Raw genomic sequence first — 15,212 nt, forward strand, 5'->3', positions numbered from 1 at the left:
TGTCCAAAAGCAAGGCATGGCAGGAATGATTCATCCCTGAAGCTAGCAAGAAATAAAGAGGGATACAGCCCAATATGCCCAGTCAGCAGCAGCATCTCCCATACCTCCACCTGAGAAGGACCTCCACATACCAGGGGCTGTGTGACAGGGAAGCGGGACAGCCATCAGCAGTACAAACACCAGTAGCTAATTAATACTTTTATGCAGGTAACGGACCAGGCCACCAACAGCTGCTATTAAAGAACCGATAAAGGACAGATTCACCTTTCTCTCCTTCACTGATGAGAAATGGTTTTGGTTTTGCTTTGAATGCCACTAAGACAACAGACAGAAGGAGTACTCTGAAGGAAAGGGAAATGTTTGTGTGCACACAAAGGCTTCTAAAAACTACTTTACGTGCACAAAGGTGGTTTTCTTTCTGCTACAGTACAAGTGCTTGTGCCTCAAGTATAAAACGCAAGCCTCCAAATCACACAGACAAGCTTCTTATTTTTATTTTTAAAGTGATAAATAAGGCACTGTACTTTTAACTAAAACTGCCTGGTTCCAAGTTTAAAAAAACCCAAGGAACATTCAAACTGCAGAAACTTCCTTCCGAACAGCAGAGCCAGACAGACCGACCTCTTCTCTGTCCGAGACATATCTGCCGATGCCTAAAATCACGGGCGTTTTCCTTTAGCTGCGGATTTTTAAAGGCTTGCTACAGCTTATAAAAGCAGCTTTAGTTAATGCATGGTAAAGGGTTACTACTATACACCAGTTTTGCACATGGCTACCGGTTCTTTGCTATTTTGGGTCCAGTCGTGAGCGTTTGCTGTGTGAACAGTCCACTTTTGCCCTCAGTTTCCTCTTGCCCTGTGACCCACTGCTCTCCTGCATCTTTTTCATGGACCTGGTCAGGGTCTTCCCACAGCTGGGCTTCTTGCTGGACATCTTCTGTGACCGTGTGGAGGACTCACCCAGGGGCTTCTGCTTTAGGGACTTGGCCAGCTCCTCATGGCCAGGGGGCAAGACAGCCCGTCTGCTTGTGTTCTCCTTGCCCTTCCGCATGGGGAGCCGCATCTTCTCCAGCTGCCTTTTGGGGGCTGTCTTCTCTTTCAAAGACATTTTTCTAGCCAGCTTATTGCTCCTCTCCATGGCAGTCTGCTTTCGGGTGGCAGGAACTTTTGTACTGACCTCCAAATGCTTTATTTTACTGGCCTTCTTGGCAGGCAGCTTGTCCTTGGTGGAGGAGCTGGACCGCTCCTGGGTGCTCCCGGTCTCTTTCAGTGTCCTCTTCTTCCTGCTGAACTGGAGGTCAGATTTGGGTGAGGGATCCTCCTGGGACCTACTCTTCCCCTTCCGCCCTTTCCCCGTCCCATCTACTGATGGAGATTTAGCAGGAAAGGCATCTGCTTTGATCTGCAAGGCCAACTTTGGAGACATCAGTGGGTTGATGCACACACTCTTCCGGCTCTGCTTGCTCTCCAGGGACAGGTGGTCCCCTGGGCCATCACTCTTCTTCTCTGCCTTCACCACACGGTGCTGGGCTCGCAGCTTGCCCCGTAGGTTGGAGTACTTGCGCAGGATCCTGGTGCTGGCCTGTGTGGGCAGGCTGTGGGCAGGCTGGATGGTTTTGTCTTCACTCAGGTCCTTGGTGCCAGTGTTGGTGGGAGATGTCTGGCTGGGAGCGATACTTTCTTCAGCTTCTACTTTATCAGTGTTCTCCTGAATTTTGGCCCAAAGCTTTTGGTTCTTCAGGTTATTCCGAGCTGGAGTAGTGGCTGCAAACTTCTTGAGGTGTTTTTTCAAACGTTCAGCTTGCAGTGAACTGGGGTAGAGACTAGAGGAGGAATATTTCTGCATGGGGACTTTGATGGGGGGGATCTCCCCTGGGAGACGTGTGTTGAGTTTCTTCACGATCACTAGAGACCTGGTTTCAGTTGTGTCCAGAAACCACTGGCAGATGTCAGACAGCTTAAAGGCCTTCATAAACAGCATCTGTACAGGAGAAAGCTTCTGCACCTCCAGAGAGCCTCTACTTTTCCGTGTTCTTTTCTTGCTTTTCCAAATCTCTTTCAGTTTGTCAGCTTTGTTCTTTACCTTAGGGGCTGGCTGCACCTCCTTCTCCAGCTGAATCCAGCCCTTCTGAACTTTCATGTACTGGGCATTGAACTCAGCAATGAGCTCCTGGTTCTCCTCTTCAGCACACCACTCCATGAACTTTGGTTTGCTGTCTGCCATATCTATGTCCTCTAGCGCCAGGGAGTCATCATTTCCCAAATTTTTTTCATCTCTCAGTTTGGGGATCACTTGCATAGACTCCTTTCCTGGTGTGCTTTTTTTTACAGTGTCTGCAGATGCAGGTGCATGTCTTAAGTTATAAAACTGCAGGGCAACCTTTTTATGCTTGCCAGTCTTTGCTGGAAGATGCTTACTTCCACCTCTGCTGCTGGGACACAGAGGTGAATTGGCTACCAGCTCATAGCTCTCCAGCTTGCCTATGTCTATGGCACTGTTGGAGCTCTCCTTGTCCTTTCTGCTGGCATCTCCTGGTTTCACATCCACTTGCTCAACGTTTGTAGGCACATTGCTCTTGGGAGGGAGGAGATTGCTTGTCTTCTCAGAATTATCCTGGACACTGACTTCCAGCATCTCACTCGGTTGACTTTGGCTGCCATTAGCAGGGAGATCGTCTTTAGAGGAATTTTCTCCCTCTGCTGCAGTCTCTTTTGCTAAGATGCTTTTGTAGGTTTGCCTGGTAATGACACCATTCTCCTCACCTGGCTGCTGGTCAGTGATGCTCTCAGGAGCCTGGCTGGTGAGAGGTGACCTCTCACTGGTTTTGAGCAGCACACTAGGGAAGCAGTCATTTGGGAAGTGCACAGATTCTGCCCCATCCAGGTGCACTTCTTCTCTCTTGAACCGTTTAGTGCCAGGACTCTTGGAGAGTTTGACCTCAAGGCAAGGAAGCTGCACAGAGCTGGAAGAACCAGCATCCTCAGCACTGCCCTCAGCAGGTGAGTGGGACTGCTGGCTACGGAGACACCGGTCTGATGCCACAAGCACTCTCCTGCCTTTCTTCCGCTTCTTGTCTAGACTGTCTTTGGAAGAGAGAGAGTCTTTCCCTGCAGTGTCTGAGCTGTCAGGTTCAGGTGATATTTCCCCCTCAGGGGGCTCTTTTTCACCCACTAGGCTGCTATTCTGCACTGCCTCCTCTTCCAAGATTTTCGGGAGGGCTATGCTGGCTGTTACAGCCTCCTCTTGGTCTAGGGAACCATCACTTGCCATGCCCAATATTTCAGCTTCTGGTTCAGCATCAATGCTTTTGTTGACATCCAGGCACTGCAAGGTGTCAGGGAGCTCTGGAGGGCATTCCCTGTCCATGGTGGCAGGGGGGACATAAGGAGCCTGGTGGCCCAGGAAGCACAGGGAGGGTTCTGCTGGACACTGCCTGCAGAGCTCCACATCTCCCACACCTGGAAGCTGGGCAGGATCCCTGGCACCCTCGTGGGCCAATGGGGATTTTGGCTCTGGGCTGGCAGGGAGGCCGGGATCAGTTTGTGCATCAGCACCTGGGCAACCTTCCTTCCCTCCAGGTGCTGCTGAGACAGGAAGGGCAGCAGAATCAGTAGCCTGCCCGCCACCACTGCCATCCCCAGAGGAGCTCAGGTTGCTGCCAGCCTCCCAGGGGAGAGTGCCCCTAGCTCTTGTTCCCCCTCCTTCAGTGTGAGGGGAGCTGGGGGGAGGCGAGCCAGTTGAGCTGTCCTCTTTCTGGGGGCTGGGTGGAGCAGAGAGGGAGAAGAAAGGCATGGCCATGGTGGCTTCCCTCGACCGCAGTGCCCGAGTATCCCGCAGAGGTACCAAGCTCATCTCGGGTCTCTCTTTTGTTTCTCGGATGGTTGGTGCTGCTTTAGCCAGGAGCCTCAGAGAAACCCTCTTCTCACCTTCCCATCCTGCCCCTGAAGACCCCCCCACCGAGAGCACTAAGGATGGCTTAGAGCTTACGAGGGTCTCTGTTCGCAGTGCTGCGCTGCTACCCCTCTCCTCAGCCCGGGAACTCTTCACCAGCGTGCGAACAGTCGGGAGCTCACAGCACTCCCCGTTGAAGTAATACCCCCGCGTGCTCTTCCTCGCTGTCTTGCGGGATGACACCGACCGCTGGTTCTCGAAATGGCACTCAGTGATGGGCTGGCTGATGTAGACCACGTCACATTGGTTGTCATAGTCATTGACTCGCAGCCCTGACGCCTTCTTGCCCTTCCGTGTGGATCTGAGGGAGGCTGCCTTGGTGCGGGGGTGCCCGCCGGGGGCGCGGTGTGCGGCTGGCACGGTGCTGGTGGGCAGCCAGCCTTCTTTGGACTTATCGAGCTGGCCCTTGTCAGCCGTGTGCAGGTTGCAGCCTGCCTTGCCCTTGGCCACCGTGTGTAGGTGGTTTTCTTGCTTTGGTCTCGCATCTTGTTCTTTTGTATCTAAGTCCTGGTGCAAAGATGCTTTTGAGCTGCATTGCAAAGTGTTCTCCTTGTCAGCTCTGCGAGGGGGAGCCACTGCAAAGCCAGGATCCCAGGACTCTTCTGGCAGAGCCCTGAAAGAGCTCTTCTGGGACCCAAGACAGCCATCTAAGCTGTCCTCGCTGCCATTCACATTTGCCACTTTGACTGAGATATAACCTTCCATGAGAGTCTTACCTGATAGCTGCTCTTTATTGTCCTCATACTTTCTGGCACTGGCTTCTTGCTCGTGCCCAGTGGCTTGCTGCCCTTCCAGGATCTTTGCTGCATGATGGAAATTCAAAGAGGAAGAATTTAATGTGCTGAGGTATCCTTGGGTGGAGCTATCCTTTGGACTAGCAGAACAAAGCCTGCTGACAGGGAGTTCCAAGAAGTCCCTTTTCAAAGCAGGACTGGAGCTCTCTGCTCTGTCCAGAGACTTCAGCTCCATGGGTGGCTGCCTTGGGGCTTGTCCTGTAACATGCAGGGGGCTGTCAGACCCCAAATGTCCTGGGTCCAAGGAAGAAGGGAGCTTTGATTCAGTACAAGTAGCACCCTTATCCTGAATTTCAGTGCTTCTCTGGCTACAGCCAGAGCCACAAGTAGAGGCCTCCATGCTCTCGGGATCAGACAATTGTTGGCCTTCAAAGTCTGGTTGTACTTCAGTGTATATGTCGTTTAGCACACGAATGAATTGCTTCTGGTGATGCGTACACAGTCTGACCATAAACTTTTCCAGTGGAGACTTCGGCTGATTGTTAGAGTCTATTGCTATTGTCTCTGCTGCATCCTCACTAGAGAGACAAAGAGAGAAGCAATCAGTAACATGTCCCAGGAAATAAAAGTTTATGCTGCAAAACTGGAATAACCCTTCTCCTCCCACTTAGGCTCCCACTCAGGCTCCCCTTGCCTGACCTCCAGCTGAGATCAAGCATCCTGTTGTCACAAGTCTGGCAGGTATCCTTCCAGACCCCAGCGTGTACACTTACATACACATTTTACTGGCAGGACATGGACTGGCACTGCTTTTTGCATCCCACTGCCACAGAATGACTGTTCTGCCTAAGACATTCTGGTGTGTAGGCACCCCGTGTCATGTTCAAAGCAAACCTACAATTCCCATTGAGAATCAGATTTAATATCTGCCCAATGCCCAGTACAAAAGGCCCACATGGGACCCACCAAGACAATTGCATATGCTCGATCTGCACAGCCTGGCTAGGTGAGAGCACAGCAACATCCCAGCTGGGCAGACAGATGCCAGAAATCTTGAATGTCTCTAAGTTTTCAAATTCTGCTTAAGTCTTGGTAGCAGAAAAGCATGAGGCTAGGGCAAACGGAGCAGATCTGAGCCTCCTCTGTAATAGATGCAAAAATTTTGGCAAGCTCTCAGCCTGCAGGAAGTGCAGGTAGCAGTGCACCCTTGCATAGTGTGGTACTTTGCCATTTGCACTGACCTTTGATTTACTGCCATTTAATAAAGTGGCTCTGCAGCTGACAGGCCAACTATCAACATGCAGTGGTCACCCAGACAGGCATGCTTCTACAGCACTGTTGGCTACAGGATCACTGCCTCCAGCCAGCTCTCAAACCGAGGTGATTATAATTTACCTGCTTGGCAGAGGCAATTAATTAGGACTTATTGGCAGAGAAGTTAAGGGATAATTACCTAGTGTTCACATGAATGCATCAGGAGTGCCATGCCAGGTGCTGTTATCAAGAACATATCTGTTCCCAACGGCAGCACAGGCGATTCCCACCCAGTCCCTGCTCCACTGAGGGGGCTGTGAACCCTGGCACCCACACTGCCCGGCACAGGATCTTTGCCAGCAACACTGGGTTGCTTTGCAGGAAGGGTTGCACTTCGCACCTCCTGGCCTTGTACTGGAGGACTGAAAGTCATTTCCATCCCCTTACAGCCTTGCTCTCCCCCTACAGCATGAGGCACCAACCTCACTGGCTATGCTGGGTTGAGGAAGGAAATGCTTATCACAGGGTTCAGGGCCAGGAAAAAGGAGAAAAGCAGCTTCATTTGGAGTGGGTTTCCTTCCCCATGCTGCCAGGCACAGGGTTGAGCAGGCAGACGGGGAGGACAAACTCCATCTCAGAGAAGCCACTGGGGGAGAGGAGGAGGGAAAGACACGGAGTGGAGGCGGCAGCCCTCACCTGCTGCTTACTTACTGCTTACTGGCTGCTTTCTTTGAACAGGCAAGCACCAGGGAGGCACCTCCAGCAACCGCTTCCCCAAACTTATGGGGTTTGCTCCCAAAATCAGCAAAGAGCAGGGTAAGGTGGCTCCGTGTTGGCCAGGTGACACCTGGACTCCTCTTTGCCCAGAAGCACTAGGCTGCAGCTAAGCCTATAATGAGCTAGCCAGCCCTTTGCTTTCCAGTTTGCCCAAATTTTTAAGCACAATGAGGCTTCACCTCTCAATCACAGCCCCTCAGTTTCCTTAAAGGCTTCTTGGGAAAGCTTTTTCCAAAACCACACAGAAAGGCTGAGCAAGCTCAGCTCGCTGAATGCCCTCCCACACCTTCAGAACATGCTCTCAGGATTAGCAACAAACAATGTACCTCGAAACTGCTTTACTACACCGGGCAGGAGAGGAAAATGCCTTCCAGAAACCGTCTCAACTGGTTCTACCTGGTGCTGCAGTGATTTTCACTTTGCAATGCCTGGGATTAGTTTAAATAAAAATGCTCAGGTACAGCCTGGCCCCTTTCCAGAGCCCTGCATGGGAAGGGTTATGTCAGGCAGGATCTCTTACACAGCCCAGCTCCTCCCCTTGCCCTGCTGAATAACAAAGGGGATAAAAAACCTTTGGCCCCCACCCCCGCAAGAGGAAGACTTGGAGAAGGGGCGTTTTCAAAGAGGCAGAGCTCAGCACAACTGTTTTTATACCTATACAAAGAGGGCGGTTGCTTTCCTCTTACCTGCCCGCAAGCCCAGCTCCTAAGAGCGGCAGCCATCTTCGCCCAGCAATCCTCAATTTATAACAGTGGCAGCAGAGGTGTGGCCCTGCCCCGGCCAACCCCAATGCCATGCTCCCCTGGCAGCCTTAGGAAGCAGTTAGGGTGGCAAAACAGCCAACTCCCTCCGTGCCGGGATGCCTTCAGGTGCCACATGCCAAAAAACAGCCACCAAAGAAGAGCCCATGGCACAGGTGAAGCAGTAGCCTGGATGGGTGGTGAGGAGGAAAAGGAGAGCTACAGGCTGAGTGAGGGAGGAGACTGTGGGTCTGTGTACCAAGTCCCTAGTTTGGGAGAAGGGACCAGAGTGGCTGGGCACAGTCCTTCCTCACCTTGCAGTCACTTGGCATGATGCTGAACACAGACAGTCAGATCACCCCTGCTTTGCATGGGCATGAGGGGCTGGAAAAGACCCATGTCCTCCTTGTATGGAGGAGGAGACTTGGGATCTTTGGTCATAAAGGCTGCAGGTGGCATTTCTGCCTCGCCTTCACCTAGTTTCTTCCCTGGGGCCATGACTGGGGCCATGGTGCTCATTTTCACCTTACCTGCCCCATTGTACTCAAAGGAGTCAATCTAAGATACAGATTGTCAAGCTGTAAATTTACAAACCTGAGATAAATATTTTTCCAACTTGATAACAGAAATAAATCCATTCAGCCTCAATGCCCTTTGTCCCTAAGAGATCCATGTCACACTCAGCAATACAGTTCACCTGCATCTGCAGGAGCATCGTGTTCAGGGTCCTCTGCTTTCACATGACTTTGGCTCAAAGGTGAGCTGCAATTTCTCACCTTGAGCTCTTCTGCTCCTTCCCCAGCCCTCTCCTTTTTGGGTGCCACAGGCAGCATCTCATTTTTCTCTGTTCCAGATAACATTGAGGCAGGGCTCTCCCCACCACCTGCAGCTGGGCACCAAGGACAGCTGTATCCTACTTTGGTCCTTCCTCTCCCATATCCCCCTAGGTGATGAGCCTGTGTTCCTTCATCCCCAGATGAAGGGGATGAAACAGACACATCCTAGACACAGGCTTGTGCTCCCCAGGACCTGCTGATCTGTCCAGTATTTCTTACCATTCCTGTCTGTTATAGCTATTACTACTTAATAAAACATGCCAATGGCCGTCCTCTTGCCTGGCAGCCAGTGGAACCAGGATTGTCCTCATTCTTGCTGCTTAAGAGTCTCAGTGAAGAGCTTGTTTCATGCTCAGGTATAATAGAAGAGGCTAGCTCAAGCGCCCCATAGTTTTAGGAAGAGTTGCTTAAGGACGGTGTAAATTGTTGCAGAGAAACTATCTATTTCTCTGGCTTATCAGAGAGGAGATGCTGGTTGCAGAGCTGAAGCATTTTCCCGGGGGATGGTGCTGGGTATTAACAGGTTCCTTAGCCCAGCTGGCAAAAGTGCAGCAAGAGCTTAAGACCAAATGGTGAATGTAGAGGATGGGAATTGGGAACATGATTTTTAAAAGGAGAAAAAAATGTCCTTAGAAGGCAGACACCCGTTTCTCTGAAGAATCTGTCTTTTGGGAGGGACAGGTCAGCCTGGCAGGAGCTGCTGGGATCAGCAGACAGGTGAGGAAGCCCGGAGCTCTCCGTAGCTCCTGCAGCTTTCTCCTCGGTGCCTGTGATCATTCCTTCCCATGGTCAGAGGCTCTCTTAGCTTTGGGTGTGCATGAGGAATGTGTCATCTCTTTCAAGAGCTGCAGAGGACACAAGGCTGGGGCTGCCAGGGGCTCCTCTGCTCCTTCACCACTGCACGTCACCCCACGCCAGCAGAAAGCACCCTGGCGTCCCAGGCAAATCTTATCTGAACCCCTCGATACCTATTGACCCTTCCAGCTTTCCCAGGGCAGCACTGCTCTCTCCTCCTTCCCCGCCTGCCATAGAAGGTGTCAGAGGCATCAAGGGGCAGGAGCTGAGAGAGACACAAGCGGAGCTGTTGCTACGCAACGCTGGCGGTGCAGCAATTAACGCTGGGGAAAACGTGCTGTGCTCTAAAGCTATTTGCATAGCTGCGTGCTGCAATACATTTGTTTGCATTGTGCCTCTACTGTTTAGTGGAGTTTGAAGTCAACCCTCCCCCAGCTCCTGCTGGGGACACACACACAGGGCTTCCAACAAAGGCCAGGAGGTTGGGAACAATGGGGCTGGGGAAATGCAGGGGTTTCTCCGTAACACCTATGGGCTGCACTGGTACAGGATTTAGAGTACGGTGAGGAAAGGCCAAGTTATCTGGATTTCATCCTGTGCTTTGCCCTACTTGCAGAGCCAGCTCCTGCTGTGTCCCTAACTGATGGGGCTGCCTTTTTCTGGGTGCACCCCAGGGTGATGCTGTGTTTGTTCTGCTTGTGAATGCCAGAAATAGAACTTCAGGGGCAGCCCAGCCTGCCTCTGGTTCAAGAATGTATTCTGAGGTGGGAGATGGGGGGAAGGGAGAGAATAAATCAAAGGAAAAAGCAATCAGCCAGTTCATACCAACCTACCTGGGACACCAGTCTTCAAAAATCTGCCAATTGCCAACAGCAATCTTCTGGTTTGCCCACCCCAAGTTTCTCACTGTTGAACATGAGGTCTGTGCCCTTTTTGGGTTTGTTTTTTTAGCCCTTGAACATAATTTTGATTGATTGTAAGTTTACAGGTATGTTTTGTACCTCAGAGGCACAAGAAGCAGCAACAGAACAAAAGTTCAAGGCTAAGTGTTTCTGTTCCTTTCAGACCACTCTAAGCACCAGGATTATAATTCTGTAAAAGAAACAAAACATAGCTGTAAACTTACAAAATCTAATTTAGTATTTTTATGGGCATGGCCTCTCCCTTCCCTCTCCTGCTGCCACACAGTTGACTCTGTGCAAGTTGTCAGAGCGCTGCCACCAAAACTAGAGGTACCACTGGAGGTGGCTTGGAAACTTAGCTAAAAGGGGAGATTTGAGAAAAGCAAATGACTAAGAGGAAAGAATAGCTTGAGAGCAATGTTCTCACCATCAGCTGAACTCAAAGCACTGACTGTGCCCACTTTGACCCCGAGGTCAGAGGCAGCATGTCTCGCTGTCCTCAGGGAAGCCACTTTATTTATTTTTCAGGGTGAATGGATATGCCATTTTGAGGGATTGCAAAGGAGGAGCAACCTCTTAAAAGGAGCTCACTCACAGCTGGCAAGCAGGTGAGCTGACCCTAACCCCAGGGGCAGTGTGAATCCTGCATGCTAAATCACAGAATCACAGAATTGTTCTGCTTGGAAAAAACCTTTAAGATGTGTGAGTGAAAGCTGTGGCTGTGGGCTGCCAAAGGTGGGCTTGATTTGCTCTGTGCCAGGAGCAAGAAGCGCCGCATGCAGAGCCACATGAAAGTCTCGTTCAGTGGAAGGGGAAAATGAGCTCTCTGCCAGCCCAGGTTTGGCTTGCAGGAGTGTCTGTGTGAAACCAAGCACCAGTAGGGAAAGGCACTGGACCAAGGCAGGAGGTGGCACTGTGTTTTCAGCAGGAGCCTGCACCAGTGTGCCCCAGTGCACACAGAGCCACAGCTACTGCCAGTTGTCTGCCTGAAATTATTACCCCAGGACAGCAAAAGGTAATTCATGCTGCATCTTCTCTACTCCATCTGATACACAGTACATGCTCAAACCCAGCTTCATTGTAGCTGCACTAAAGACCTCAAGCTTTGAGAGGTGGAGGTGAGAGGACACGTTTCCTACTCCCAGCACTCTTCTCTGGGATGTGGCAAATACTTGCAGGGGATGGGCAAAGCAGCCATGTGAGCCACTGCAGCCAGATTTTCTGGAGCTCATCTCTCAAAGACCCAGTTAAAGGCTGACACTGGATGTACCAGTTTAAATGCCTGTATTTCAATCCTCAGAAATATGCCTGGCACCTAACACTCCCCACACAGATGAATGAGTTCCTTCACACCTCTGTGGGTGCTACAGTAATACTCTCTTGCTGCACTGAAAAAAAATAGAAAAGCTGCACAGAGAGAACTGAGGCCCCACACAACAGCTAGTAAGGAGAAAAAAGCTTTTTTTTCTTCTCTATATTAAAAGACTAAGTTGTGCAAAGCACAGCCAAAATAACTATGGAAATACTGTTGTGGAGTTCTCAAGGCCCCTGAATTTATGCCACCCTTGGTGAAGCACATGGGGATAGACTGAGCTTGCATTTCAACTGAAAAGCAGGAAGAAACAAGTTATAAATGGGTTTTGTTTTGTTTGGTTAGGTTTTTGTCAGCTGCACATATTTGTCAAGGTATCCAGGTTCTACAATGAGCCATCTGACTGTATAAACAAAAGACATCCTTTACTGATCCAGACTTTTAACCCTTCAGAGTAGTGTCTCATTTGCTTAATTACTTTAAAAGTAGTTAAAACATTAAAAATCACCTTCTCCCAACCTGCTGCCAAATAAAAATCAAACAAATCAAAGCTGGTTTTACATTAAAGAAAAACAATGGCAAACTCAAATAAGTTTATCTTTCTTATATTCCTGTCATAGCTTCCTCCACTCCCACTTCCCCAAGTAACTAACCCAACTGTATTCTATAGTAGTTTATCATCACTTGTGATACATCTAATACAATATTTAATGACTAATTAAAAACCTTACCACTGAGCTATTGCTTTAAAACCAAGGGAAATTTATCATGTTGGAAACATTATTCTACACACTAGCTTTCAAATCCTTTCCAGAATTGTCCTTGCTAATTTTTCTAATTATCAAGGACATCTGGGATCTCCACTTGAAGGGGGGGATACAAAAAAAAATTACCATGAGGGTTTCTCTGAGGCACTACTCAGCATCTTTGCTGAGCTAGGTGCTCCAAAAGAATAGATGGCACCAGAAGACCAGAATAGATAGAAAATCAGATAGCACTGAACAAAAGAGAACAAAAGAGTACAGGGGAAAAAAAAAAAAAAAAAAAAAAAAAAAAAGTTCTTACAAGGGTTTTCACAGCTTTGTATAAGTTTTTTTAAAAGCGAACCCAGTTAAGGCAAGGGAGAACAAACTACAGGGACCAGTCCTATGGAGGAGGGAGGGATGCCCTGAGGATCTTGAACAATTCTGGGTGTGAGCTGGTAACACACGCTGGCTCTGGCCCTGAAGTGAAGCAGATGTATGGCCTCTTCCCCCCCCCAACCCCACCTCTGCCAACTCCCCCTCCATCCTCCAGTGAATAGGGACAAAGCTCTCCCTACCAGCCCTCAGGCATGCACCCACAGGTCAGCTAGAGCCAGACAATTTCAGCCACAGGCAATCCCCCAAAAAAGGTGCACTACTCTGCAGTATATCAAGGATTGTGAGTAGGATATACTGTGCTGTGATAAATCCCACCTTCCCTCCTACACTGCACCTATACCAGGGGGCTACACTGATACTGGTGGGGTGCACCTCTGGGGTGAAAGAAAACCTGAAAGCAGCTGGTGCCTTCTCTGCAGACAGTGCTGGTCCCAGCTCCAGCAGGCAGATCACTACATACAGCCACTGACTACTATTTCTAGAAGTCTTCATGGATTCGAAAGTCTGTACATAATACAATTTTTTTTCCAACATGGATACAAAAAAATCAAATACAGCAACTAGGTAAAGTGCTCACTAGAGCTATAAACCCTCAGCCTCAGCTATAAACCCTCAGTCACCAAAGCTTGGGAGGGGCCAGTGAAAGACATTTGGAGAGGAAAGGGTATTGTGGGTGTAATTAACAGACAATGGGGGATATGACCCCATTTCAGATAACCTGGAGATTCAGATAATTGGGCCTCAGATAATCAAGGCCACACGGTTAACAGAAACAGTACCACAACTCCTAACGGCAGAGTTCTCACACGCTGATGCTCTGCCTCCTTGCACGAAAATGCCCACTGAAATATGAATTAATGGTTTGATATGTGTCTGTATTCTCTGTCAACTGCTGGGCTGAGCAGCAAGGCTTGTTTCTGATGCACCACTTTGGATGCCTGCTTGGGAAATAGGTTAAGGCAGAGAAATGGATTTCAGCCCTAGATGCCTGGGGACGAAGCTGCCTCAGAGCTGACAGGCTAGGTAAGCTCTGTTTTGAAAGTGGGTTAATATAACTGCCATTCAACTACAACCAAATGATGTAGGTTAATTTTATAGTCAGATAACTATTAAGAAACCAAAGCACAAGGCAGGAAATGTCTCTATGCATTCCAGTGGAGAGAGGTTTCCTCTGCGCTAATGCACACCCCTCCCCTTCAGCTCAAACCTCTCATCCTTCCATTTCTGCACATCCCTCACATCATCTCTTTTTTTTTAACCCTTGTCATTACACTCTATTGTCCTTCCTCCCCTCTTAAGAGAGTCTATTCTCCTCTCAACGATTCACCTTGCTGTCCTGGCCCACAATTATTTTTCTCCTTCATTTACATGCTTCTTAATGCTAAAAACCTTCTCTGACCATGGCTACTGTCCAGTAAAAAAAAGTCCCATCTTCCCAATGAATCTGATATTTCTCCAGCTATGTGGCAAACTGAGGCAGGGAAATACATCCTGCTTAGCATGTAACACACCATCACCACTAATACACCCAGTTTTCTTCAGGGCTATTTACCATATTTAAAGCATCCTTGATTTTGGCAGTTTACCCTTCATAATTGGATGCTGCAGTTAAAATGTACTTGATCTCCATGCAATTTTCCTTCTTGCAGCTTAATGATAGGTATTGTTTGTTTCTTTATACTGGGGACAAAACCCATCAATTGCTGGTTAGCCATAAAGAGAAAAATAACTTCAAGAAAAATTATCAACAACAGCTTATGCCTGCAAAGAAACAGATCCCTTGGAAAAAGCAGAAGTGACTCATCACCCCTCACCAGAGAGGAAGGAGTACCACAGCCGGGCGGATAGCCCCTGAGATGCCATCACAGACTGCTTCCCTCTGACTTCTGCACCTCCCTGGTCCCCCTGCTCCCAGCAGCAGGAAAACAAGTCCCTAACCTTTGCAGAAGAAAGGAAAGCAGTGATGGCCCATTAGCACATGCTGCCCATCAAGCACTCACAGATCTCCTCTACCGCAGATGTTTTTTATCGTATTAACAGTAAGTGCACTACACAAACCCTGAGAGCTCAGAGAAATGAACTCACACTTACCCATGCAATGGTAACAAGACTACAGCACTAATGGGATGTTGGCATTTTTACTGTGTTTTATATGGTCGGATATATATGGAGGGCTCTATGAAGCACTGAAAGCAGTGTATGGACCCACACACCAGGTCCAAAGCCCTCTGCTCAGTGCAGATGGCCAAATGCTTCTGGCAGATGAAACCTCCATCCTGAACCGATGGTCTAACATTTTCAGACTCTCTCGGGTGCCTGCTGTGTAGTCCAAGGCTCAGCAATTCAGCACATTACACAACAACCAGTGAAAACTGAATTGGACACAGCTCCTACTTTAGGAGAGACTCTTAAGGCCATACAGCAACTGAAAACTGGCAAGGCAGCTGGGGTTGATGGAATCCCCTCTGAAGTATGGAAGCATGGAGGCCAAGCACTCCACAATAAATTTCACAAGCTCCTTGTGAGTTATTGGGAACAAGGAAAATTACCACCAGATCTCCATGATGCAGTCATCATCGCCCTATACAACAAGAAAGGAGAAAAGTCAAACTGCTCCAACTACCGAGATACAACTCTGCTCTCCATTGCTGGAAAAATCCTTGCAAGAACACTTTTGCACAGATTAGTACCTTCTATAGCAAGGGAAGTTCTGCCTGAAAGTCAATGTGGTTTCAGAGCCAATAAGAGTACCACAGAGATGGTATTTTT

The 15,212-nt window shown here is 49.1% G+C and overlaps 1 protein-coding gene across 1 annotated transcript; it reads right to left on the reverse strand.

Moving 5' to 3' along the window:
- Positions 1–424: 424 nt before the first annotated feature.
- Positions 425–14,279, reverse strand: LOC103525501. The gene is made up of 3 exons (XM_030453317.1): positions 14,275–14,279; positions 12,759–12,763; positions 425–2,054 (listed from the first exon to the last, which is right to left on the reverse strand). Exon 3 carries the CDS (start codon positions 1,978–1,980, stop codon positions 787–789), a length of 1,194 nt encoding a protein of 397 aa, XP_030309177.1. The 5' UTR covers positions 1,981–2,054; positions 12,759–12,763; positions 14,275–14,279; the 3' UTR covers positions 425–786.
- Positions 14,280–15,212: the final 933 nt, after the last annotated feature.

The sequence above is a fragment of the Calypte anna genome, chromosome 6, assembly GCF_003957555.1.
Source record: "Calypte anna isolate BGI_N300 chromosome 6, bCalAnn1_v1.p, whole genome shotgun sequence".
NCBI classification, from domain to species: Eukaryota; Metazoa; Chordata; class Aves; order Apodiformes; family Trochilidae; genus Calypte; species Calypte anna.